General features: G+C 53.5%; 1 protein-coding gene across 5 annotated transcripts; it reads right to left on the bottom strand.

Annotated features, from left to right (window-relative positions):
- Positions 1 to 145: 145 nt before the first annotated feature.
- Positions 146 to 27,911, bottom strand: TNFAIP8L1 (TNF alpha induced protein 8 like 1). Of its 5 annotated transcripts, none has more exons than XM_029052637.2 (2): positions 27,827 to 27,911; positions 146 to 1,849 (listed from the first exon to the last, which is right to left on the bottom strand). In XM_029052637.2, exon 2 carries the CDS (start codon positions 1,842 to 1,844, stop codon positions 1,284 to 1,286), a length of 561 nt encoding a protein of 186 aa, XP_028908470.1. In that variant the 5' UTR covers positions 1,845 to 1,849; positions 27,827 to 27,911; the 3' UTR covers positions 146 to 1,283. The 5 variants fall into 5 exon arrangements, with proteins under 5 accessions (XP_028908470.1, XP_028908468.1, XP_028908466.1 ...); XM_029052635.2 differs by lacking the exon at positions 27,827 to 27,911 and adding an exon at positions 12,924 to 12,991; XM_029052633.2 differs by lacking the exon at positions 27,827 to 27,911 and adding an exon at positions 10,157 to 10,393.

Genomic DNA, 27,911 nt, shown 5'->3' with positions numbered 1-27,911 from the left:
GGCACTGGGGTAGGTAGGAGTTAATCAGGGCAGAAAGAATCCCTATCCCATGTGGGGCAAAAGATCTAAGTAGGAGGGGCTATAGAGGGGCTTAGAAAGCAGGAAGGCACCATAGGCAAAAAAAAAAAGCATAGAGGACTAGGGCTTTAAATCATCCCCCAGTCTTGGATCCCAGTCCTCTAATTCCCATCTCTGGCTCCGCCAAGGCCGGGGGTTTGGGAATTCAATTCCAGTCAGGAAAGGCCCCAGCAGTTTTCTCTTTCCACTGGGACCTGGCTCTTATTTCAGTTGAAAGTGCCAAAACAAAGAGGGGGGCAGACATTGCCAGGATCGCACACCGCTTAAAAGGATTCGCCCACAGGGTGTGTATTTAAAATAGCTTGAGTGCTGCTTGTTTCTTCTTTTAATTAAAAATCTAAAATTCGTGGAACACCAAGGACAGACTGGGCAGTTACTAAGGAACAAAGACAACACATCTGCTCTACTCAGCCCCCCTCCATTTAGGGTCTTCTGCAAGAATGAAGGGGCACAGGTATCTGGTTTGAGGCTGGCTCCTATTTCAGGAGCAACAGGGTCATAAAGGAAAGGGTCACCTCCCCCCAAGGAGTCAGGCTGGCCCCAGAACTGGCCCTCTGGCCAAAAATCCAAGTGGGCTGGGGGGTAGGATGAGATGGGGAAAACAGAAAATAGGGTCCCCCGTCTGTGCAACTGGTAAAGGATCTCCCCTCCAACCAGCATTCTAGACCCCTTGTGTTTTGGGATGCCAGGCTGGTTAAAGATAGTCAAGACCCAGACCCACCTTCCCCCTCTCATCACGTTCCAGCCCTTGCAGGCATCGGCTTCAATTTCTCACTGGATCCATTAGGTCTATTGCCTGCTTTCAGCCTGCCGTGGCTTTGCTTGAAATTAGAGCCAGCCAAAGGGGATCCTGTTCCGAAGAGGCCGGGGTTCCCGCTAGAAAGATGTCACTGACTCAAGGATCCTTAGAAGTCAGCCGGCACAGTTTAATCCATGAGAACCCCCCCACCCCAACCCCCGCCACGCGCGGCGCATGTCATTTCTGGACATCCTGTGAACCTGCAAGAACAAAGGATCCAGCAGTACTGGTCTCGTCCACTGTCAGAGTTCACTGGAAAAGCGAGGGGTGGACGTTCAGTTCCCCACCCTGAGGAGTGGGAAAAGAGAAGGACTGGCCAAATCGGGTCTGGGAGAGAACAGAGGAGAGAGAACAGAAGCAGGATGGCTGCCAGACCACGCCATACCACACCTCACACGGGTGGGGGTCATAGACTGTGATCCTCCAACATTTTGTTGAGGCCGTCGCAGATCCCCCGCAGGTGGGTGCGGTAGGGCTCAGTGGGGCCGTAGAGTGCAGTCAGGAACTCGGGGTCCGCAAAGTGGTTGAAGACGTGGTTGATGCGGGCGTGGGACTTGCCCGTGAGGTGCGTGTTGACGGCCTGGTGGAGCAGGTCGCGGCACTCGGCCAGGCCCGTGGCCATGACCCGCCGGTCAAAGGTGAAGTCTATCTGGTGGAAGCTGACGGCGGTCATGGCCAGGTGGCGTACTTTCTTGCGGAGGCGCTCCATGAGCGCCAGCTCCTCTGGGCGGAACTGCCCGTTCCGGTAGAGGACGCCCAGCTTCATGACGATCTTGATGAGGTTCTTGACAATCTTCTGGGCTTCCTTGCGATTCCGCGTGAACTCCTTGGTGACGCGGTAGAGTTCATCGAGGACCTCGCTGCTCGTGTCATCGATGAAGGCGCTTGCCACCGCCTTGGATGCCATCTTGCTCAGGAGTTTCTTCTGGGCCTGCATGGCCAGGTTCTTGGTGCTGAAGGTGTCCATCTCAGCTGCAAGGGCAGGGGCGGAAAGGAGAAAGCAGAGGCGTGAATTGCCAGTCCCTCACCTAGAATGGGTGTCATTCCATTTGTATTGAGCCCTGGCTACTAAGCACTGTACTTTAGAACCTACAGTAGGATTGGTGGACTTGGCTCCTACCCTCAGGGATTTTGCAGTCTATTCCTCAATCTCTCTCCCTGCCTCGCAACCTCTCAACCTGGCTGAAAAAGATTGGTCTTAAGAGTCCAGATGTTACACCACGGGGACTTTTTTTTTTTAATTCAAGCAGCCTAAAATTGGATTTTAATGTAGTGGACAGCACAAACCAAAAAATCACCAGAGTGCCAGGGAAAGGGTCCACTGATCAACATCACCATCAATATTTACTCAGCGCCTACTGGGTGCAGAAAACTAGTGAGAACATACAATAAAAGTGGCCCCAGCAATCATAGATTGGGCCCATGTCCTTGGGTCATAATACACTCAGCCTCTCTCCACCTCGAAGGTCACCCACCACGTTCGAGAGTCAAAATGCCCTTGGTGATCCCGGCATATAAGACGTCTGGACCATGCGGACCCCAGGCTTCCTTTCCAAAGATGCAAAACATCCACATCCCTCCGGGACAGGATTTGGCAGCTGGCATGAGTGAGGGCATAAAGCCATGAGCAGTGCCACACTTGGGGTAGCCCCATGGTCCATTCAAGGTGCTTGAAGAAAGCCTTCCTGGATGTCCGTTCTCATTTTTAGGAATGAACCCTAAGTTTCTCCTCTCCCTCTCTTCACTTTCCCTCCAATTACCCAACAGAGACCAGTCAGCCAGGAGTGTAGCCAAACCTCTCTTGAGCCTACTCGGTCTTTCTCGTCAGACCATCGCCCCGCCCCCGAGCAGTGCCATCCACGTTAGACCCACATTCTATCTGGCCCAGGATAATGACTCGGGCACCAGGACATTTGGAATAACTGGGTATCCTCATGGCTAAGGCTGAACCCATCAAAACCCCTGACTTTCCCCTCTGCGTGCCCAATTCATCTATGGATCTATCCAAACCCCTCTCGGCCCTGTTGATATTTTTGGTGGCACGGCTTCCTGTGGGAATAAATTTAATCAGTTCACCGTCACCCGCCCCCACTGGGTTTGTTTGGAACCTGCCATCCCCAAGCTTCAATGGGTGCCCCCTTATCCTAAAGCTGTTCTCCTTGTCCATCTTTCGTGCTTTTGGAGACTCCTGTCTAGCCCATCGTTTTTTTATGGCATTCATTAAGCACTTACTATGAGCCAAGCACTGTTTTAAGCACTGAGGTAGATACCAAAACCCCACATGGGGCTCACAGTCACATAGGAGGGAGAACAAGTTTTGAATCCCCATCTTGTAGTAGAGGAAACTGAGATGGAGGGAAGTCAGGTGACTTCCCGAGGCCACACAGCAGGCAAGTGCCAGAGCCAGGGTTAGAAGTCAGGTCCTCTGGCTCCCAGGCCCGTGGTTTAGACCACGCTGCTTCCCAATCACCTCAGCACTCATGAAATGATCTGTTTGTGGGAGTTTCTGATTGATTTATTCCCATGAGTCTGTCACTGATACTGCCTCTCTCACCCTTAACTCAAGGATATCGATCAACGTGTGTCTGCTGCCTCACCTGTTCGGCTGTAGGCTCCTTGAGGGAAGGGAATCGCCTCTTTTACTGCTGCTTATCCCCCAAGGCCCAGGGTGGTGAGCTACACCCAGTAGGTGCTCAGGACACATTAGGGACATATCTGGGTCCTGCAAACCCTCCTACCTAGTGAAAAGAGCATAGGACTGGGAGACAGGAAACCTGGGATCTAACCCCGGTTCCACCACCCGCCTGCCGTGCGACCTCTGGCAAGTCACTTCACGGCTCCGTACCTCCATTTCCTCGTGTAGAATGGGGTTTAAATACCTGTTCTCCCTCCCCCTTAGACTTTGAGCCCTGAGTGGGGCAGTGGCTGTGTCCAATCTGATTATCTTATTTCTACCCCAGCACTTAGCACAGTGCTAGACACAAAGGAAGCGCTTAACAAATACCATTATCATAGCACAGTGCTAGACACAAAGGAAGCGCTTAACAAATACCATTATCATCATCATGATCATCAATATCGACAGACCAAAAATATGGCATCTACGAGCTGGGCTATTCAGATAGGATCAAAAGTGCACAGGATCCCAGGCTTGATCCCAGGCTTCTACTGACCACACGGAAACAAGTTGGGGGCAGGTGGAAGGAGAAGAGGGAAAGCGGTAAGGAGCTTGCCCCCCCATCCCTCCACCCGGTTTCCCTTAAAGGTTCCCCTTTGGGTGGCTATGCTGGGGCCCACACACTGCATAAACCATTTTTTCCCTGCTTGGCAATACTTCCATCCCTGTCCGGGGTCCTGTTTTACTTCTTTTGGACTTTCCTGAATGGTTAATACAGGGCATTGCACTGGGTAGGTGCTAAGTAAATACCATAACTACAACCAATACTACCACTGCTGTATGGGTTTGGAGTTGGGAGTCGGGGGAGGCTGCCCACTGAGGCTGGACCCAAGCTGTGGGACAAGGAACGGGTAGCCAAGAGCCACGTGGGGGGTCTGACGGCTCCAAGAGACCGCACCTCGTGTCCGCTGGAGGGGCGTGTGGCCAGCTCACAGCTTCCCTGGGTCTCGCCTAGTTGAATAAAAGACACCTTTGTCTCCCCCAGCCCTGGGAGTGGAGATGCAGGGGGTGGGTAGAGGGCAGCGATCCATGTCCTCCATACCAGCAGCCAAGGGCCTTTTGTCCCGGGGGCAGGGGTGGGGGAGGCACCGTGACCTCGGCCCCTCAGACGGGAGGGTGGAGAATTTTCCTTCCCAGCAAGCCTCCCTCTGCCCCCGGGATGTGGGGGTGGGAAGAGATTTTTGGGTTCTGGTATACTCAGCCCATGCTGGAGAGGGGCTACTGTTCCCGAGGCTTTACCCAGAGTTCCCCCCGCCACCACCACCACTCTCTTTCTTCCGTCTCCCCTCACTCCTCTCACCCTGGGAGAAAGGAATCTCAACCTTTGGCCTCCCCCAGGCCCAGGGGACAGATTCCCAACCCTTCTCTCTTCTAGGCCTCTAGCCTGATGATCCTGGCTCCAGCCACGGGACCAACAGCACTGGGTCCTATTTCAACTCTGCTTCCCATCCCAACACCATCATTTGGGGGAGAAGTCAGGTGGGATATCCTGGAATCTGGCAGTCCAGGAGTTAGGGGGCTCTTTGACCCTCAAGTTTAGCCAAGGTTATAACTGCCCCCCATCTCCCTGCTTCTCCCCAGTTTCCAGCTGTGGGGCAAAGCCATTGTTTCTCCACAGTTGCCTGGGCTAGGACCCCCCCCTCCACCCGCCGCCCCCAGCCTCACTCACCCTGGTCTCCAATCAGATCCAAGGGCTATTGAGCGGGGGCCGGAAACACCAAAACCTGAGTCTCTCTGGCAAGTTCACTCCACACAGCCAGTCCTCCCCAGCCACATTCACGATGAACACTTGGGCTTCTATGGCTACAGGAGCTACACAAACATAGCACCCAGTATCACAGATTTGGGGACCAACTTCCATGGGGAGGCAAGCGAGGGTGGTGCCCCCTCTCCCCACCACTGAATCTTTCTCGTGGCCACTGACTCCCAGAAACTGGACCCCACCACCACTCCCGCCAGGCAGATCCCAAAACCAGTCAAGGTCCCAAGCCCAGTCTGTGGGGAGGAATTGGGTTTGGTGGGAGGGGTCAGGGAAGCAGGAGAGAAAATCAGATCTTCCAGCATCAGGAACGGGACCGAGATTCCCTCCCCACCCATGTTGGATAATATAATAATAATGGCATTTGTTATGCACTTACTCTGTGCCAAGCACTGTTCTAAGCACTGGGGTAGACACAAGGTAATCAGGTTGCCCCACGTGAGGCTCACGGTCTTAATCCCCATTTTACAGATGAGATAACTGAGGCAGAGAGAAGTTAAGTGGCTTGCCCAAGGTCAAACAGCAGACAAGTGGCAGAGCCAGGATTAGAACCCACATCCTCTGACTCCCAAGACCTTGCTTTTTCCACTAAGCCACGCTACTTCTCACGCTGCTGGATCTGGCAGGGGTTGGACTGGTCAGAATCAGCTGACCCCTCCTTTCCCTGCTGCCCCATCTCCAACTATCCTGAAGCTGCAACCTCCTCGAATCGCTCTGAAATCCCGTTTCCAGCCCAGGGATCGGGGATATCTGCCTCTTTCCTTGAATCCTCGCCCCATCCTCCCAGTCCCAGGAGCAAACTGGAGGAAACTGGTTGGAGTTAGGGTGGGGGGCACGAGTGCTGGTAGAATGAGGAGCGGGGAAGCTGTGGACTACCCACCTCACCCTGACACTCCGATCAGGGAGGCGCTCTGAGTGGATCACCCTGGAGACAGCAGCAAACAAACATCCCACATCCTAGCCCTGCCTCCACATACCTTTCCTCACCTTCCTGGCTGGCTTAGCTGCCTTCCCCTCCCCAACCCCCCAGGCCCCATCCACTATCTCTCCCCTCCCCAACCCCCCAGGCCCCATCCACTATCTCTCCCCTCCCCAACCCCCCAGGCCCCATCCACTATCTCTCCCTTCCTCCCCCTATCTATTCCCCTCTTCTCTTCCCCATCCTGCCCCACTCACTTGCTGCCTTTGTTCCTCTTCACCCCCAGCCCCACCTACTCCGTTTCTTCCCACACTGTAGGCTATCCCTGTTCCCCACCACTATAGGCCTCCCTACCTCCTTAGCTCTGCATCCCCTGTTCTGGCCTTCCTGGTCCTCAGCAGACCCACGCCCCCCTTGCCTAGGGCCATCCACTGCCCCCACCAAGGTGAGGGCGGAATCAATATTTCATGCCCGCCACACAGAGACCGTGAATAATTGATGGGGCGAAGGGCAGGAGCTCAGAAGGGTTGCTCCTGAGAGGGCATTGTTGGCAGAGGGGGTTCCCACCTTCCTTCTTGCCCCCATCTGTATTTCCAGCCCCCCAACCCCACTCTATGCCTAGCTATGAAGCCTCAATTTCCCCTGTTCTCAGTGATGTGGGGTGATTGTGTGGGGGGAGGGGAGGGGGTTGCCCCCACCCTTATCCTGAGGGATGCAGAATTCTTCCTCCCAACCCCTCTCCCCCCATTGGGTTTGCATGTGTATGTGTGTGTGTACGTACATGTATTCGTTCAGGGGGGCGAGGTGAGGCTAGGCCTACCAGGGAAGCTGGTGTGGGAGGCAGACCAGACCCCGTGTCCCGTTCCCTCCCTTCTAGGAGCCGGGGGGGGGGGGGGGGGGGAGGGGGGGGGATTATGGTCACCCTCAGCTCTCACCTAGAAGGAAGGGAGCAGGACACAGGGTCTTGCCTGCCTCCCGACCCAGGTTGGACTCACCTTACCCACCTGAACGAATATATGAGAGCACGGCGCACACGCACACACACCCACAATGGAGCAAGGGAATCAACCCCCCTTCATGCTCTGAGTCAGAATACCAACCCGAATTGATTACTGAGCACAAACACCCTGATGCACCCAGACGCACATTACGGCACACCAACTTGGACATACGCATATCCGAAATACACGGCATGCGCACGCCTGTGTAATGAATGTGCATAAATGAACCCAAACGCACATGTACCCTCACATACACAGTCACACACAAGGTTGCATGTAAGCATACACGGACACACTTTCTCATGCATTCAACCCATGCACACGCCCCCAAGTACACACTCTCACATGCACAGACACACACACCCAGAGGCACTTAGACATATACAGATGGAAGGGGAACACGGAGACGTACGTTGGCACACAAGTCCCCACGCAAGCACAGTCCCTCGGGTTACTACTCACCACAGTCTACCTCAGAGCAGTCACCATCTGACTAATGTCGGGCTCCCTGCCTCTCGTGGGGTCCGGGCTCCCAGGGGCACGGGGATGGGGATGAAACTCAACCGTCCAGACGTCGGGAGTTTCTCGGCCGAGTGGGGACAACAGCTAATTGTCTCTGTTGCCGTAGGAACGTCTCCCCCCTCCCCACCCCGCCCCCAGGCGTCTCGTCCAGCCGCACCTCCTCCAACTTCTACCCGCTGCCGGCCTGCATGGGCTTGGGGGTGGGGGTGGGGGCGGTTCCCGTTGCTCCATTGGCCCCTGGGGACTTCACTCAACAGGTGAGGCGCCTCCACCAGGTAAGGAGCTGACTTTAAGCAGATGGCCCTGGGGCAGCCCGGCCTCAAGTCCCAGGGACGGGATCGATGAGAACAATCGCTCCCCATCCCCAGGAAGGGATCCCGCCCAACGGGGGGCAGCTGGTCGGCGCAACGCCTCCTCTCTGCGATCCCCTCCGGTTCGCACACACACGTCCCCCATCTCCGGGACTCCGTCTCTCCCTCTGCCGTCCCCGAAGCCCCCCCGAAGGATAGGCCCACGTGGCGAGTTGGCGGTTGCAGATCTAGGACCATCCCGAAACCCCATTTGGCGGAGCGCTGTCCTGCTGCTGGTTTCTCAGCCCTCTCCCTTCCTCTTTGCCCCCACCTCCCCTCTTTTCTCCCCACCGGCCGGCCAGCCAACTGGCTCCCCTAAGGGCAGCTAATTAGGGACGGGGATGTGAAACCAGCCGGACGAGGTTCGGGGTTTTCCGGCCAGGGATCGCCTGTTCCTCCGGTTCTGTTCCTGCGGAGACTGGCGCGGCCCCTCTTTCCCGCTTAGGATCCTCCGCTGCCTCAACGGGAGCGCTTCTCCCTTTTTGCTCCCGACAAGGCCTCGGGTGCGGGAGTCGTAAAGAAACCCCGTTTTGCCCTTGAGTGTGGACCCCGGAGCCTCTCTCCCCACAACAGCTCCCCACCCCACTCCTGGCCTGCCAGGTCTGACTGTATTGGGGGGAGGGAGGATGGGAAGGAAAAAGAAGGGGAGAAAAAGGGAGAGGAGAACCCCCTTGGCTCCAGAAGGCAGTCAGCCAAGTTTCCTGGGTCGAGGGACAAAGAGATAGGAGGGTGTGGCGGGAGACGGTGCCCAACTTCTAGACAGGACCCCCCTTCCAGTCCCCAACCACTGGGTGCCTGGGTTCCTGCAGCAGCAAGCCTCGGCTTGCAGAGTCGATTGGGCTCCGGGGCCCAGGAGAGGAGAGAGTGAGTGAGTTAATAAGTGTTGGGGGAGGGGGCGGAGGAAGAGACAGAGGAGCCTGGCCCGGATGTGTGGCCCGAATGAACCATCACCTCCCCCCCCTCTTTCTTCCTCCTCTCTCCCCCTGGGCCATGAACCTAACCGGATTCGCAAGGGTTGGAAGGACAAGGGACATGTTTTTCGCCCCCGGGTGCGAGACAAGGAGTCTGAGTCGCCGGCAGCGGCAGCCGACCTAAATTCTGGAAAGTTGGTTCATTTGCCATCCCTACTACGACTTCCCACAGAGGTTCCGAGTGCGGGTTTGAGTGTCGTTCCCCCCCCACACACTTTCTCCCAAGTCCACCAGGAGCTGGCTTCAGGAGGGGACGACGTTAAGGGACCCCCTTCCCCATCCCGCTTTCCATCGACCAGGTCAATTTACCCGCCGCGGGCCCGCAGGCTTAGAAACCGGCGTCGGGAAAGAGTTGTCAGGCTGAGCCCAGGTAGACTGGGCCTGGGACTCGGGGAGAATCTGGGGGCGAGAGAAACAACCCAAAACTCCCCTCTTCTCACACCCCCAGCCAAGTTTAATGGGGAGGGGAAATCCGGGTTGAGAGATGACCCCGAAGGGCAGGAGTGACTCAGGGGCCGCCCCCGAGGGCAGGCGGCAAGCAGCTAGAGAGGCATAGAGACAGGGGGTGGGGCTTCGGCCGGGGCCCGCCCCCCGGAAAGAGCATTCCTCCCCCCACGCTTCCCCGGGGCTGGGGTGGGGGAGAACTGATGCGGAGAGGCAGGTAGGGGGTCGGGAGATGAGTTTGGATCTCGTTCCGCCAAATCACACCGGGCACAAGGCAGGACCTCGGGCACTAGGGGGGCGGCGGCGGAGACACAGAGACTCGGAGAGCCACCTGGGGAATCACGAGAGGCCAAAGACCTGTAGAGATGAGGAAGGGGGAGACAGGTTCAAGCTCTGCCCTCGTTGGCAAAAAGCCCTCGTTGGCAAAAAGCGGGCAGGTCCCAGGTGTGCGGTCCCCAGGATGGGGGCGCGGGGCTAAGAGACTCCTGCAGGAGAGCAAGAGTCCCCGTACCTGGGAGGTGGGGGGAAAGCACTGGCTTTCTGGAACTTTCCCAGTTTGGGAACTGGGGGGGGGGGGGGGCGCGTCTTCCCTCTCGCGCCCCCCCCGCTCACCGCCACACCTCGGGACGGGCTTACCTGTCGTCCCGCGGCTCCAGCTCCTCTGGCCGGTGGCGGAGCCCGCCTCCCAGACAGCGGACGGGACCAGCCCCGCTCGGCTCCACGCACCTCCGACCTCCCCCGGGGGGAAGCCCCGCTCCCCGAACCCGTGTACCCTGACCCCCCGAAACGCTGCCGCCGGACGCTCCTCCCGCCAACTCTCCCGCGGGCGCCCGTGCGGGCGGGGGCGGGGCCGGGGGAACCGGATCTTGAACGCGAAACCAAGTTTCAAATTCGAGAATTACGGGCCCCGGGGGCGGAGGGCGGGGAGGGGAGAGGAGAGGGGGAAAGCCGCCGAAGGGCGTCGGAGCTGCCAATGGGGCGCCGAGCTATCTATGAAGAAGCCAATAGGAGGGGGCGGATGGGGCCACTGGGGCGGGTTTAGCCGGGGAGATTCCCACAAGGATGGTACGGAAAGGCAGGGAGAGAGCCAAGGGGCAAGGCAGGAGGAGGACGGGTTTGGGAGAAGAGCGATGGGGACGAGGGAGAAGAGGAAAGAAAAGAGTTAGGTGGAGCGGGAAGAGGAAGGAAAGGGCAAGGAGGCGAGGGTGGAGGATAGAGGGACCAGGCGCGGGGGGGTCGGGCGGAGAGCTCCTTTTACTTCCAACAGGAGGGCCCCGAGGGAAATAGAAAAGAACAATAACATCCCCACACCCTATCCTGCCCCAAGAAGAATAGAAGTTGAAAAATAGTGCCCACCTGCAGGCCCCTGCCTTGCGGAGAGAGGAAAGGGAGGACTGTGTGGGGAAGGGACCGTGGGGCATTTGCTGGCCTAGCCTCCTTGCCCAGACTAGTGCCTGCTCAATGCCTGTGGCCAATTTATTTACCCAAACCATTCCACCACGTGTCCAGGGGTTCCCCCCACCCCCCAGGACAGGACCCCACTCAACTCCAATGAACGGAGCCTCCAGTTCCCGCTCCTGGCCCTCTGGAAATTCTGAGTTCACAAGAAACGTGTTTAACCCTGATCCAAAACTTGAGTTGGAGATCTTCCTGACCTCTCATAGAAGCTCGAAGATCCAGGAGGAGTGAGGCTGGGGAGACGGACCCCAAAAAGATGACTTCACACTCACAGCTTACACCCCGTAACGGGGGGGGGGGGGGGGGCCAGCCCCCATGGAACTGATACCCGTGGGCCCTGAATGGTCCAGAGTGATTAAGAGTGTGATCCCTAAATGGGACAGGGACTGTGTCCAACCTGATCGACTTGTATTTACCCCAGCACTTAGAACACTGCTTGGTACATAGTGAACACTAAAGTACCATAATTATTATTATTAAAGTGGAACCAGGTCTGCAGGGGTCTTGGCCACCCCACACCCTAACCTGGGCTTTTTTCAGCACCTCCCCTTCCCCTCAAGCGCGATTTCCATCCCTCACCATCATCGCTGCAGCTTTTCGAAGGGAAGGGAAGGCCAGAGAGTCAGAAACATCCTGTAGGTGCGGCTGGGACATCCGCATGTTTCTCCAAGTGAAATCACTTCTGAGAACCTCCTGGCAGGCCAGATGTGATTGCTCTGTTCCCTCAATTCAGCCAGACCCGCAGAGGATGCAGCTGTAGAGTTACAGGAAACAGCTGGGCATAGCAGCCTGTCTCTCCTCCTACCCCATATTGAGAGCCCACCTTCTACAGCAGAGCCTGGACTGAAGACGAGTGACCCCAGGGAGGGAGGGGAAGGAAGAGAGACCAGTGTACTAGATAGTAAAGTTTCCAAGGGTCTGAATCCACTGGAATCACTCACCTGTCCCAGGGGGTCAACCTACGTTTCTGCCTGTCGAACTTGGCGTTTAGTTCAACTTGGCGGTACACCTGGGTGTTGTCGTGTATGTGTGTGTTTTCAGTTAAGCGTGTATTTTTATGTCTGTGTGTTTAGATGCATATGGTTGTCTGTGTGCATGTGTGATGTGTTTGCGGATGTCCATGTGTCTATATGTGCGCATACTCGTGTCTGGGTTCACAGAGGAAAGGGGAAATGGGATTTGGCTGTCAATTCCGGATGTTTGCTTTTTGAAGTAATACATGGGAAACTTGCAAGCTTTTGGACAAGCCGGACTCCTCCCTCTTCCTCTCTCCCATCCACTTTCTCTCCCCACTAAGAAGACACACAGGAATCCATTCAGAAGCTGGAGCCAGAGGGTAGAAATCTTCCTCTCCCGCCTCCTCTGTTTCCTCTCTGAATAATAACCAAAGATTTGAGCCTAAGGGGGAGTGGAGGACAGGGGGCTGGGAAGCTCAGCCAGGCCTTCAGGGAGTGCTGTGATCAGAAGCCCAGTCAGGGACAAGGCGGGTAGGTAGAAAGAGCCTCCCCAGGACCCATTCTTCCTGGGATGGAGGAGGAGGCCTTAGGGAAGGAAGAAGGAGAGAGAAAGAGAGGGAGAATACCTCCTCATCAGCTACCTGGTGAAATGTTGTGGAGAGGCCTGGAGGAGGTGTTAAATCTGTGGTTCCAGCACCTTCTACCAGGAGGGACATAGGGTAAGAGCAGAACTGAGAACCCCCAGGTCCTGGACTCCACCCAATCCATGGTGGGGGAGAGAGGGTACAGACTGAAACTGCAACAGGAGGGATCTGGATTGGACTCAGAGTCTGATTTCCCAACTGCTGCACAGGGTGAGGCATTGGTTCGGACAACCAGGGGAAAGTAGGTGGGGCCCCATTCCTAGAGACTTGACCGCAGGACACCCTCCCCAAGGCCAAAGACAGGAATGATCTCTTGGAGGCCTTTCCACCTCTGGAATTTCTTACCTTTCTGCCTTGCTACAAGGAGCAGTGGGGCTCTGTGTCTCACTGGGATACCAGCTGTGGGGAATGAAGCTATTATTGCCCCCATAGCTGTTTGGATTGAACCAAATGGCAGACTGGGAAAGGGGGGTGGGGGTGGTCATTCAATGAGGAACAGGAATCATGAGACCAGCTGTGGGGTATAGCTGTTCTTAGAATTACACTGAATGGAAGGTTCTCTCTTGGCCTTACAGGGTCCGTGGGGTTAGGGGGGTGGGGGAAGGACAGAGCAGGAAGTATGTGCTCCTTGGGTGTGATGGTTCGGAGGGGAACCAGGTTGGGCTGTGATGGGAAGGAGTTGGGGGAACTGAGGGCTGACATCTCTAGACTCTGGGCAGGGATTGTGTTTACCAACTCTATTACATTGTACTCCCTCAAGGGTTTTGGACAGTGCTCTGCATACGGTAAGCGCTCAATAAATACACTTTCTTGCTTGATTCATTGATTGAGTGAAGCAGCTGGCTTAGTAGATAGAGCACAGGCCTGGGAGTCAGAAGGTCATGGGTTCTAGTCCCAACCCCGCCACATCGTGGCTCAGTGGAAAGAGCACGGGCTTTGGAGTCAGAGGCCATAGGTTCGAATCCCGGCTCTGCCACTTGTCAGCTGTGTGACTGTGGGCAAGTCACTTAACTTCTCTGTGCCTCAGTTACCTCATCTGTAAATGGGGATTAAGACTGTGAGCCCCACGTGGGACAACCTGATTCCCCTGTGTCTACCCCAGCGCTTAGAACAGTGCTCTGCACATAGTAAGCGCTTAACAAATATCAACATTATTATCATTATTATTATTATGCCTGCTGGGTGACCTTGGGTAAGTCACTCCTTCCCTGGGCCTCAGTTACCTCATCTGTAAAATGGAGATCAAGAGTGTGAGCCCTATGTGGGACAGGGACGGTGTCCAGCCCGATTACGTCGTATCTACCCCAGCGCTTAGAACAGGGCTGGGCACATACTAAGCGCTTAACAAGTCCCACCGTTACTTTCATTGATTGAAGCCGCTCGAAGTCTGCGCGGGGACTGGAGCCTTAGAGGGTCCATGCCTTTCAGCCTTCAGCCACTAGAGGCCGCCCTTGGAGAGTGATTTGAAGCCCTCCCCGGCCTTCCTCTCCTCCTCACTGGGATTGCGACTCCGTTTTCTGGCAAGACGGGGAGAAAGTGGCTTTTCCTGTCTTCGCCCTCTTTCCCTGCCCCGTCCCCTTCCCCTCGGCCCTAGCCCGGACCTCGATAGACCCTAATCTGCTCCCTCTGGCTCCCGGGTCCCAAATCTGAGTCGTTTCTCTGCAGCACACCATTCCACTCATCACTGTCATCATCGTCTTGACTGGGTGCCCACTCTCTGCGGAGGCAGGACAGACCCAAGCAACGCTCCTAATTCGGGAGAGATTTGAGCCCGCCCCCAACCATCAGGATCGTCATATTTGTTAAGGCCTTACTATGACGGTTATAATTACGGTTGTCATTAGAGTCCCCATTTGTCAGATGAAGCCCAGAGAAATGAAGTGACTTGTCTAAGGTCACACAGCAGACAAGTGGCATAGCCGGGATTAGAACCCAAGTCCTCTGACTCCCAAGGCCCGCGCTCTATCCACTAAGCAACACTGCTTTGCATGCTGCCAGAGACACCTGGAAAGTGTATGTGGGAAGGGAGTAGGGGGACAGGTTTGTGGCAGGGGATTGGGAGGTGGGGGCAGTCCAGCCTCTTTCTGCCCCTGTCCTGCCTTCCTAGCCTGGAACCGCCCTTGCCCCCATCTCCTCTTCCAGGAGAGGAGGGTAGGGCAGAGACCCCCCCGCCACTTCTGGCCATAATTTGCAACCAAATTATCCGGAGAGTTGGATATTATCTAGCCTGTTGCCCGAACTGGCCGAAAGATGCGGGTTAGTACGAGATCTCCATCCAGGCCAATGGGAGATCGGGGCCCAGAACCCCCTAGTCTGTGGGGCTGCGTCCCCCAGCACCAGTCTCAAACAGGAGGTTTAGGGAAGCCGTGGAAGCCGGAGGGGTGGCTGGCTCTTGGTCTTCTCCGAATCTGTCTCCCCCTTCCCCTTAGGGTCTCATCCAGGGTCGTGGGGCAAAGGAGGGAAGGGACTCAAGGCCCCTTCCAGGTCTGAGGGAAATCGGATTCGAAGATCAGAGAGGCCTCTTGGCTGGGGCTAATCAATATTGAATGAAAAGCTCCTAACGAATGAAAAGGAAGGAAAGGGGAGAGGAGCCTGGGGCCAAAGAGACTCCTAATTTGATTTGATTTGATTTCTGTAGCACACCCTCTCAGCATACACCTCCCACCCCACTCCTCCTCTCCCCCTGTCTCCAGAAACCCGGCAGCTCTAGCCTCAGGCGGTAAACAAGTCACGTTCCTGGGTCTTTCCCTCGTCTCTAGCCATTTGTTTGACTATCTGGTAAGGAAGAAGGGACAGATGGGTCCTTGCCCGGAAGGAACAGCACCACCCCATCCCACCCCCCACCCCCATCTACCTCCCCAACAGGGAAGACTAAGAAACACAGATTGTTAGATATACAATAGGTAAAGGGATAAGAGCATAATAATAATAATAATAATGTTGGTATTTGTTAAGCGCTTACTATGTGCCGAGCACTGTTCTAAGCGCTGGGGTAGACACAGGGGAATCAGGATGTCCCTCGTGGGGCTCACAGTCTTAATCCCCATTTTACAGATGAGGTAACTGAGGCACAGAGAAGTTAAGTGACTTGCCCACAGTCACACAGCTGACAAGTGGCAGAGCCGGGATTCAAACTCATGACCTCTGACTCCAAAGCCCGTGCTCTTTCCACTGAGCCACGCTGCTTCTCTGAAAAGGATAAATGCAAACATCAGGACATACAGAAACATGAGTTTCATGAGTTCTGAGGTGGCCTGTCCAATCTCCTGGAGGAAGTGTCACTTTTTGGCAGATGGGGCTGGTGAATTTTTAAAGGGAGGGGCTTCGGGCAGAGGGAAGGTCAGAGTTGGGAGAGTTAGGTGGCTAGTTTGGTAAAAATGAAGTGGAGAAGAGGTCACACTTGTCTGCTGTGTGATCTTGGGTAAGTCACTGCACTTCTCTGGGCCTCAATACCTCATCTGTAAAATGAGGATTAAAACCGTGAACCCTTTGTGGGACACGGACTGTGTCCAATCTGACTAGTTTGTGTCTACCTCAGCGTGGCAATGCCTGGCACATAGTAAGTCTTTAACGAATACCATTTTTAAAAAGAGGGAGAGGGAGAGGGATGGGTCAAAGGCAGCATCCACCTGGGAGAAGGGAATTCCCCTCCACCTCCGGGAACCTCCTGGAATGTCTTAATAATAATGGTAATTGTTAAGCACTATGTGCCAGGCACTGTACTAAGTGCTGGGGGAAAGGGGGCGGGGGGAATATGAGCAAATAGGGTTGGACACAGTCCCTGTCCCACATGGGGACTACAGACTTTATCTCCATTTTACAAATAAGGTAACAGAGGCACAGAGAAGTGAAGCGACTTGCCCAAGGCCACACAGTAGACAAGCAGCAGAGTCAGAATTAGAACCCATGACCTTCTGACTCCCTACTCTATCCACTAGGCCATGCCGCTTCACCTGTATGGAAGATGGGGCCAGCCTGTTTGTAGTAAGAGTTTTTGTTGTTCTCCCTCCAGGTGCAGAACACTGTATTAACAGCTTAGAAGAATTCAGTACAGAGAAACAAAGTGTTTCTTGCTCTCGAAGAGCTTAATCTCTAAGAGGAGACCAGAACTGACTGTACAAAAAAAAAAAAGACTAAATAAATTCTAGGGTGTTGTTGGGGTAACATGAACTTGGTCTGGTGGATCTCACTGCTGCCTGCATCTGAGCACCTCCAAGGCCACTGATTCTGACACCAAAGGAGTTGGGGGGTGGGGAGCGGTGATGACCTGCTCCCTCCTTCCCGGACAACTTTGCTTCTCATCTCAGGATAGATGGGTGTTGCCGCCTGGGGTGACCCCATTCACCTGTGGGGAAGGTGTGGGAGATTCACTCTACGTGTACCAGACCTGGGATTTCAATCAATCAATCAATCAGTGGTTGGCCTAGTGGATAGTGCACGGACCTGGGAGTCAGAAGGTTGTCGGTTCTAATCTCAGCTCCCCCACTTGTCTGCTGTGTGACCTTGGGCAAATCACTTCACTTCTCTGGGCCTCAGTTACCTCATCTGTAAAATGAGTGAGACTTACGTGGGACAGGGACTGTGTCCAACTTGATTTGCTTGTATTCACCCCAGCACTTAGTACAGTGCCTGGCACATAGTAAGTGCCTAATAAATACCATAATTATTATTATTATTGAGCATTTACTGTGTGCAGAGCACTGTACTAAGCACTTGGGAGAGTACAATACCATAGAGTAGGCAGACACAATCCCTGCCCACAAGGAGCTTACAGCCTACAAGTATTTCCAGCCCAATCAGTTCCTGGATGGGGTTGGAAAATTTGGGGATCCGGGGAGGGGAGGCAGAGTGGGACTGATTCAATATGGTGGTTGGGGGAGGAAATCTGAATTCGTGGGGAGGTTCGGGGGGAAAGAGGCAGACCGAGGTTGGGCACAGTTCACCCACTCGGTTGGGTGTTGGGTGAGATGGCGGGGGTGGGGGAGGAGGAAGGCAAAGGGCTGGGTCCTGCCCTCAAGGAGCTGACAATCAGAAAAGGGAGCTAGGGTACACACACACTCATACACACACTTGTACACTGGGGGAAGGCAGTGCCCTGCAGCCACTAGTAATGCCTCCCTCCCTCCTTCCCCTGTCCCACACCTGCTGCCCCCGGAGTCCTCTGAGTCAGCTGCCAGCTCCGGCTGCCAGTTCTGTCCCTTCAGCTGTGGCAAGAGGGACAGGTGGGTCCTGGGCTGCCCCACTGCCCCACACTGTGACAGACCCCCTATTGAACCGGAGGCCCCACCCACCTCCGGCTCATGACACACCACTGGGCATTGACCCTAGGCCCCGAAGACCAGGATCAGGGAGAGGGAAACTAGGTGGGTGGGCGGGGGTAAAGATTGAGGGGCCAGGGGGCTGTGGACAGGGCAGAAGGCACTGCCCCTCCTCCCCTCCCCAGAGTGCCTTCCCAATCAAGGTAGAGTAATTTGCAGAAAGGCCTCACCTCCCTTGGAACTAGATGGGATCTTGAGGGGATCACTGGGTGCAGCCACCCGCCTCCATGTTAGATAAGGATTGCCCAACTCCTAGGGTCAGCTTCCAATGGCAAATGAGGGCACTGGGCCATGGGGAGGGGTCCCGCCGAACCTCCCAAGGATGGCGGCCACCCAGCCATCCTTCAAGACGTCAGTGGGGGTGGAAGCGGCGGCAGAGCTGGATGATTTTCCCTCTCCTCAGGGTAGCCCAATATCTGAAGCCACTGGTGTGAATCTGAATCCCAAATCTGGCTCAGGGAAGGGAGCAGAAGGCAGGTCTCCCCTGCTGCAAAGGACATACAAAATCCTTATGGGTTTCCTAATGGGAAAAAGCTTAACTGGACAGGTAAGGAATTAGTAGGGAACACTCCCAACCGAATCCTCCTCTGGTCCCTTTTCTTGCTGTCCTCACTCCCCAATTTGGGCCACTGTGTCCCTGGTGAGAAACGGGGTAACATTGAGGCCAATCAGCTCAAGAGCCCCTGGATCTTGCAGGCTCCCCCTCCCCCGCCAACCCCCGCATTCTGTCCTGGGGCTCTGGACACAGGGAAGAAGCAGCGGGGAATGGTGAGGGGAGAGGGAGATTAGTCTGGCATCTAGGTAGAGGGAAGGGCTGCTGCAGGGCTTGATTTGTAACAGAGTAGTAATAAGGATATTTACTGAGTGCAGAGCTTAGGAAATTCAACAAAAAACGCAAGACACATTCCCTGGCCACAAGGAGCACTCTAGCAGGGGAAGAGAGAAATATCAAATATGCATATATACACGATGCATGCATAAATAAAGAAGAAAATGAATACACAAGCACAAGAGCCACCTGAGGGATTGATAAGATTCGGGATGCTGATAATTAGCGGGGGAAGGCTTGTTGGAGGATGTGGGATTTGGGGAGGGGTTTGAAGGTGGGAAGGGCTGAGGTCTGGCAGATACTGGGGTTGGAGGGGGGAGCTCCTAGCCCTAGGGACAGCGTCAGAAAACGCTCAGAGGAGACGATAGAGGGATCCGGCCAAGAGGAGCGAAGAACGCGAGCAGGGGAAAAGGAGGCTGAGGAGAGTAGATATGTAAGATGGAAGTCGCTGTTGGAGTACCTTAAAGGTAAGGGTCTCCAACGCAGGAGAAGATGGGCAACCATTAGAGGGCTTCTAGGAGAGGAGAGGGGTGCGCTGAGCAACGTTTCGGGAAGATGATCCGTGTAACGCATCGATCAATAGTCGCTTAACTTCTCTGTGCCTCGGTTATCTCATCTGTAAAATGGGGATTAAGACTGTCAGCCTCACATGGGATAGGGATTGTGTCCAACCTGATTAGCTTGTATCTGCCCTAATGCTTACTACAGTGCCTGGCACATAGCACTTAAATACCATAAAAAATAGCATTTATTGAATACTTATTCTGTGCAGATATTATAGAGATATGACCCCTACCCTGGAGGATGTTACAATCTAGCAGGGGTGCCAGACACTAAAATAAACTACAGGTAGGAGGATGCACATCAGTGCTACAGGTGGGAGTGGAGAAAGATGGGACTTGGGCTCAGTTTGAGTCCCTGTAGGAAAATTAAACCTTTCCCACCCCTTCCCCACCCCAGAACCTAGTGTGGGATTTTCAGGAAAGGCCCTGTATATGGACCCTGATTCTTGGTCCTGGCCTCCATCTCGCCTGGCCATTCTGCCCCAGGGCAGCAGTCAAATGGGACCAGTGTCTGATGGAAGGGAGCCCTGTCTTTGCCCAGAGAGATGTCAGGGAGCAGTATCAGAGGGTAGGAAGATAAAAGCACAAATATCCCTCTCTTCTCTCTCTTTCTCCCTCCCTCTGTCCCCTCCTTCTTCCCTTCCTCTCAGTCCAGGATCGAATTTTACTTATCAGTCTACTTGTCAGGCACACAGAAGTTACCCAATAAATACTGGGGATATTGATACTCTTTCTCACTCTCACATATTCTCTCTCTCTCTTTCTCTCTGTGCCGTGCTGCCTGTCTTTGTACCTTTCTCCATCTCCCCAGGGCCGGATGTATGGGCAAATGTGTTTCCCACGCGTGTGGGATGAATTATGACTCCAGCAGGTGACCTCATTCGTTCAGATTGATTTTCCTCCATGTCACTCCCAGCATGGCGCATTCCTCACGCAGGAGGCCAGATGGTAAGTTGGTTATCATCACTTCAGCTCGCTTGTCACTTTGGACGAGGAGACACTGCAGAGCAGGGGACGGGCTGCTTGGTGCGGCTCCATTAATAATTAAAGAGACTTTTCAGGGCTAAGGGTTTTTTTCATCTTCTTTTTTACTTGATTTAATTAGATGTCCTGTCGCCCAGGGAGAATGTGTGTGTGTGTGTGTGTATACCCTTACAGACACAGAGATGCACACCCACACACAGACATACAGACAGCACAGTCTCGCACACACCCACACCTAGAGACACACAGAGATACATGCCCAGACATATACACACACAGGCAAACATGCACCAGTACACAGCCACTAATACACACATGCACACACTGTTACCCGGAAAGCCTCTTGATGAAAGTACTTTTTCAGGAGGGCTTGGGGGGTGGGGGAGGTGGATGTCTGCGATCTGGCAATGCAGGAGGAAGGACTTGAGGATTGGTTGGTGACTGGGTTGCGGGGAGGGAGGGAGAGAGGGTGAGAGAGAAAGAGAGACAGAGAAAGAGAGATATTAACTGGGCTTAAAAATCTCATATTTTCCAAGAGGTCTTCCCTAACTAAGCCCTCATTTCCCCATCCGCTCTCCCATCACCAATTATGGATTTGGCTGTGAACCCCATAAGTACTTTGATACTCACCCCAGCCCCACAGCACTTAAGTAAGCATCCTTATACTCTACTCTTTCTTTCCCCTATCTGTAATTTATTTTAATGCCTGTCAGCTCCTTGTGGGCAGGGATCATGTCTACCAACTCTACTGCATTGTCCTTTCCCAAGTGCTTAGCACAGTGCTCTGCACATAGGAAGCACTCAATAAATACCACTGAAGAGCAATAAGGACAGGCTGGGGTGTAGCTAAAGAGAGCAGATAGTCCATCAATCATATTTATTGAGTGCTTATTGTGTGCAAAGCGCCGTACTAAGCGCTTGGGCGAGTACAATATAACAGTAAACAGACATTTCCTGCCCACAGTGAGCTTACAGTCTAGAGGGCAGGTAAGAAGGAAAAGCTAGTGGAAAGCCTTGAAAGCCAGTGGTTTCTGCTTGAAGCAAGAAACAATGGGGGAGCCAAGAGAGATTTTTGAGGAGGGGAGTGATGAGCTCTGAACGACATGGGTGCTATAAACTCCCAGGCAGCATGGCCCTGGAGTCACAGGATTTGGGTTCTAATCCCACTTCCACCACTTCTCTTCCTTATGACCTTGGACAAGTCATGTAACTTCTCTGGACCTTGGTTTCCTCATCTGTAAAATGGGGATTCAATCATCCTCCCTCCAGCTTGGAGACAGTCCCTGTCCCATATAAGGCTCCCAGACTAAAATGATTATCTCGCATCTACCCCAGCGCTTGGTACAGGGCCTGGCACATAATAAGTGATTAACAAGTACCATTAATTTAAAAAAGGCAATGGAGTGAGAAGAGAAGAAGGATCATGAGGGGGCAAAGGGGTACACTGGGGGTGGTCAGCCATGATCTCATGTCTTCCCTCTCGTCCAAGGAGGAGGAACCGGGCTGGTGTGACAGTCCCCATTGCCCCATGGAGCCTCAGAGGTTTAGCATCAAGCCTGGGGCCACCCAGGGTATTGAGAAGGGGGCTAGAACCCTTCAACCTCCACCTGATCATAAAGACCACTCTTTCCCCAGAAAAACCCGGACCCTTTTCCCCCAGAGCTGTGGAGAAGCCAGCACCACCAGCAGTGGCTTCAGGTGGTGCGTGAGATAAGTGGTCACCTCAGGGTGGCACCTGGCAGAGCCAATGGCACGTTCCTGATGCACTCAAAATGTCTTCCTCTTCGGGTATACAGGTTGGCATCCAATCCAAAGACCTCATCGAGATGGACCCCATGCTTTTGCAGAGTCCCCTTGCCCCCTCTCTGCCATTATGCGTGTGTGGAAGCCATCTTTATTTCATATTTTAGTCATTCTCCCTCCCACCGTCCCCTGAAATGAGTCTCCGCCACAAAGCTTGAGTCCTAAATTTTTTTAAATTTAGGTACCACAAGAGCCATGGAAGGCAGGGAGACGGGTTCAGAGGTGCTGAGCTGGAGAGGTGGGCACTGGCTAGTGGTATAGGGAAGGGGCAGTGGGAGTACCAATCGGATGGTTGGGTGGGTAGGAGTGAACGACTGGGCGGGGGGAGATGGAGGGAGCCGGGACGAGAGTGAGGCAGCCAGCCAAGGGGGAGGAGGGGAAGCCAGAGCCCTGGGGACCAACTCTTGAGCCATGGGAGCCTGCAGCTGCTGGTCGGCGAAAGCCAGGCGCCTGAGGATGCTCTAGAGAGCAGTCAGCTGTTGAGGGGACTCAGGGCGGCACCCTGCAAGCTCAGACAGCTAGAGCGGTCCCCCTCCCTGAGGTGAATCCAGGTCTGGGGCTGGGGGTCGGGGGGGGGGGGCAGTTGGGACGGGAGTGCTTTCCAGCTCCCTGGCACCAGTGTGCTTTTTTTAATAATGGTTTTTGTTAAGTGCTTACTATGTGCCAGGCACTGTACTAAGTAATGGGATAATTACAAATTAATCAGGTTGGACACAGTCCCTGTCCCACATAAGGCTCACAGCCTTAATCCCCATTTTCCAGATGAGTTAACTGAGGCACAGAGAAGTGAAGTCATTTGCCCAAGCTCACACAGCTAACAAGTGGCAGAGGCGGGATTAGAACCCAGATCCGCTGACTCCCAGGCCCGTGCTGTAACCCCTAGGCCACTAGGGAGGAGTCAAGGCTAACGTCGAGGTCTCCGGCTTGAGAGACGGGGAGGATGCTGGTGGTGTCAGCTGTGATGGGCAAGTTAGGTCGGGGGGGGAGGATTTGGGAGGGGAGATGAGTTCAGTTTTGGACTGAACTTCCAACAGGAGGTAGAGGCACTAGAAAGGGTCTAGGGCAGAGAGAAGGACATGATGAAAGGGAAGAAAAATCAATCTCACCTTGGTGAAATGAATTGGGGGTCCCAGGGGAAGAGAAGGCTAGTGGGGCGGGGAAGGGAGAAACACAATGAATCACTGTCTCGCTCTGAGAAGACAGCCAAAGAACCAGACAGAGGGATCGGTCAGGAATTGGGAGGGTGTGCGGAGAAGCCCAAACGTAAGCTCAGACGTCATCCAGTCTAGCCCCCCGCCTCCACCCCTTGTCCGCTGCCGTGAACAATCTCCAAGGCAGAGACATCACTCCCCCTTTCCCTCTTAGGAGCCGGCTGAAGCTGCCCGATGTTCGAGAACTCCTTTTGTGGTTTACCCTCATTCCCTCCATCTGCAGGAGCGGGGAGTGGGACAAAATGGTCAGAAATGCTTCATTTGTGGGTGAGGGGAGCAGTCTCTCCATCCCTGCTCAGAAGCTCAACTGCCTCCATTCATTCATTCGTATTTATTGGGCACTTACTGTTTGCAAAGCACTGTATTAAGCGCTTGGGAAAGTAAAATATAACAATAAGCAGACACATTCTCTGTCCACCTTCTCCCCTTTCCACTCTTTTCTTCTTCTATACCCTGGCTGACACTCTGCTACTCTCCAGCTAAACTTCCAGCTGACCCATGGCCTCCTCACAAACCTCCCTGCCTCCAATCTTTCCCCTCCCCGGTCCATACTTCACTGCTGCCAGTATCATTTGTCTAAAATGTCATTCTGCACACGTATCCCCATTCCTCAAAAACCAATCAATAGCATTTATTGAGCTCTGTACTAAGGGCTTGGGAGAGTACAAAAGAAATTAGTATACATGATCCCTCTGCCTTCAAGCAATTTACAATCTAGCAGGGAGGGTGGGTGAAAAACAGGCATTTAAATCAAATCAGTCAATCAATCGATGGGCTTTATTGAGCACTTGCTGTGCGCAGAGCACTTTACTAAACGCTTGAGAGAGTACGATAAAGTAAATAGATACCATCCTTGTCCTCAAGGAACTTAAATGACTTACTGATGGCGGAGGAAGTAAATAGAGTATATAAGTAAGCACTACAGGCTTTGGAACCACTTAAGAAGGGCTGAAGTGGCCAGTGGGAAGATTAGAAATCAAACAGGAAAGGCCTCCTGGAGGAAATGTGACTTCAGAGGGCTAAGAAGATAGGGATAGCAGTGGGCTGTCAAATGTGAAGGGTAAGAGAGTTCCAGGGAGAGGGCAAGAGAAACAGCATGGCCTAGTGGATAGAGCCCAGGCCTGGGAGTCAGAAGGACCCGGGTTCTAATCCCGGCTCTGTCACTTGTCTGATGTGTGACCTTGGGCAACTCACTTAACTTCTCTGTGCCTCATTTGCCTCGTCTATAAAATGGGGATGAGAACTGTGAGCCCTACGTGGGACAGGAGCTGTGTCTGATCTGATTAACTTGTACCTACAATGGTGCCTGGTACATAGTAGGTGCTTAACGAGTATTATTATTATTACTATAAAGAGGTAAACAAGAGATTAGCAACAGGAGAGATGAGAACGAGGCAGGGTAAGTTGGTTAGCTGGAGGGAAATAAAGTGTGAGCTGGGGTGCGGTGGGAGAAGAGAGTGGATAAGAAGGAGGGAGAGAGCTGATGGAGTGCCTTAAAGCCAGTGGTTGGGAGATTCTACCTGAAGTGGAGAGGAATGGAAGGAATGCGCAGAATGGTATTTTAGAAAAATGATCTAGGTGGCAGAGTGAAGTATGGACAGGAGAGGGGAGAGACTGGAGGCAGGGAGGTCTGCGAGGAGGCCGATGCAGCAATCAAGTCAGAATAGGACAAGCGCTTGGACAAGCACAGTTGTCATTTGGATGGAGAGGAAGGACCGGACCAGGAGAGGACAGCGTCAGTGAAGTCGAGGTTAGATAATATTTCCAGGAGAGGGGGGTGGTCCACAGTGTCAAAGCCAGCTGTGGAGTCAAGGAGAATTAGGTTGGAATAGAGGCTGAGGAATTTGGAAAGGGGGAGGTCATTGGTGACTCTGGAGAGAGCAGTTTCATTTAATGTCTGTATCTCCGTCTAGACTGTAAGCTCCTTGAGGGCTGAGATAGTGCCTACCTGCTCTTGTACTCTCCCACACACTTAGTACAGTGCTATGCACACAGTAAGTGCTCAATAAATGCCTTTGGTTGGTTAATTATAAAGTGCTTACTTTGCGTGGCGCATTGTACTAAGTGCTTGGGAGAGTACAGTAAAGTTAGTAGACACGATCCCTTTCCTCAAGGAACTTACAGTCTAGCAGGGAAGGCAGATATTAAAATAAATCTCAGGGGAAGCGGTAGAGCTGGGGAACTGGGATGAGTAGCAAAGCGCTTAAGGGGTACAGACCCAAATGCAAGTGAGGGTTCAGACATGGAAGGCATCTTGGAGGAGGTGTGATTTTAATAGGGCTTAGAAGATAGGGAGAGTGGAGAACTGTCAGATGTGAAGGGGGAGGCGCTTCCAGGGAGAGCGTAAGCAAGAGGCTGATGGTGAGAGAGACAAGATCGAGGCACAGTAAGTAGATTGGCTTTAGAGGAGCAAACGTGTGCAGGCTGAGGAGTAGTGGGAGAGGAACAAGGAGGGGGAGAGCTGATTAAGTGCCTTGATGCCAGTTGTAAGGAGTTTCTGTTGATGTGGATAAATATCATTGATTGATTGATTGGCTGTAGCTGATGGGGGATGCTCATGAGAAGAGTTTCCCAGCGTGATCCTGTTTCACTTTGTTTCCACAATTTGTCTCCTGTATTTTCTTGGTTTTCAATAGATGAAACCAGCAGTCTCCCCCATGCCCCCTGGGGATATGTGCACACTCCTGCAATTCCTTAATTAAAGTAATTAAGGGGGGGGTAACCCTCACTGCTACCCTCCCCCCTCGCCACCCCACCCCTGCCCACCTGGTTCGGTCTTCCCCTGCCCCGGCCACCATCAATCTCATCAACAGCAACCAACCAATGGGATTTATCAAGTGCTTATTGGGTGGAGAGCACTGTACTAAGCACTGGGGAGAGTACAGCTTAACAGAATTGGTAGACATGATCCCTATTTCCAAGGAGTGTATAGTCTAGATAGGGAGACAGATGATAAAAATAAGCGATGGTACAAGGAGATGTATATAAGGGCTATGGGGCTAGTGAGTATCAAAGTGGTTAAGGGGTACAGTCCCAAATGCAGCTTGACCTAGTGGAAAGAGCAGGGGCCTGGGAGTCAGAAGGATGTGGGTTCTAGTTCCTGCTCTGCCACTTGTCTGCTGGGTGACCATGGGCAAGTCACTTACTTCTCTCTGCCTCCATTACCTCAACTGTAAAATGGGAATTAAGACCGGGAGCCCCATGTGGGACCTGGACTGTGTCCAACTTGATGGTCTTATCGCTGTTTAGTACAGTGCCTGGCACAGAGTAAGTGTTTAACAGGTTCCATAAAACACAAATAAATCAAAGTGTATAGGCAATGCAGAAGGGAGGGCAAATAGGGGAAATCAGGACTTAGGGAAGGTTTCGTGGGCTCGAGGCATATTGGGTGTGGAGCTTTGACTGTAGACAGAGCCCACTATGTGTCAAGCATCCTACTGGACACCTAGCAGCGTACATCAGAAGAAAAAAACATGACCCCTACTCAAAAGGACCTCACTGTCCAGTGGCTGGAGGCAGTTGGGAAATGAAGGCCAAGTCAGTGCAAAACTGGCAGGAGGCAAGCTTGATGAAAGCTCCCCAGGCAGCCGACCTAACGGAAGCCAGAGGCCCTACGACCTGCTCCTTTTAGTTCATTTCCTCTGCCGGGAGGAAAACAGCGTGATCTAGTGGACAGAGCACAGGTCTGGGCGTCAGAGGACCTGGGTTCTCTGCTACTTGTCTGCCGTGTGACCCTGGTCAAGTCATTTAACTTCTCTGTGCCTCAGTTATCTCATGGGGAAAATGGGGATTCAATACCTATGCTTCCTTCTATTTAAACTGTGAGTCCCATGTGAGACCTGATTATCTTATATCTACTCCAGCACCGAGCACAGTGCTTGGCATAGTAAGCACTCAACAAAAGCCACAGTTATTAGTATTACTATGTGCAGAGGGGGCAGATGCGGGATAGCGCCCAGGGTTCCGACAGCAGCGAGGAAGAGGGGGGTTTGAGATCTGAGTCGAGACCGCCCCCCACTCCATCCCCACCATCACCTCCGCAAGACCCCCTTACCCCTCCCTACCTGGACATGCTTCCCCCCTCGCCCACCAGTCCGATTATCTGTGCTCACGGACAATTTTCCAGATGGAATACATGGTCAATTATGTGGCGCTCTGCTCGCGGCTAATTATCTCCATCTTATACAAGGCCTACTCTCCGGCCCCACATTCACAGCTCATTATCTGGATCGCAGCTTACAGCCAAGGCTCCCAGATCTACGTTCATGACCGATTATCCAGATCTCTGTCAGCCCCAACCCCAAGTCCGATTATCTGGATCATGGCACGTAGCCAATTATCTCCATCACCAGGCAGGCCAACGATTCAGATTTATGTTCACAGCCAAGTGCCCAACTCGACGAGGCCTAAAATTGTTCTTTGCCCTCATCAATCTGGATATTTTAGATAAAGGAGTCCTTTTTATCCCTCCTCCTTCCAAAATATTCAGCTCAAGGAGGCCAATCAAAGCCCTGGGGACAGAATTATCTAGATAACTTACCTGTGTAGACAGGGAAAGAAATGGACACAGGAGTTCAGGCCCCCAGACCCCGCATCTCTCTCTCCCACCAACCTGGGATCTGGGT

This window comes from Ornithorhynchus anatinus, chromosome X2 (assembly GCF_004115215.2).
Source record: "Ornithorhynchus anatinus isolate Pmale09 chromosome X2, mOrnAna1.pri.v4, whole genome shotgun sequence".
Taxonomy (NCBI): domain Eukaryota; kingdom Metazoa; phylum Chordata; class Mammalia; order Monotremata; family Ornithorhynchidae; genus Ornithorhynchus; species Ornithorhynchus anatinus.
Note: the sequence above shows the minus strand (reverse complement) of the source record. Positions and strands in the feature narration are given on the sequence as shown.

What these genes read in the sequence shown, in the direction of transcription:
- TNFAIP8L1 (XM_029052637.2), bottom strand. Translation starts at nt 1,844, where the DNA reads ATGGACACCTTCAGCACCAAGAACCTGGCCATGCAGGCCCAGAAGAAA.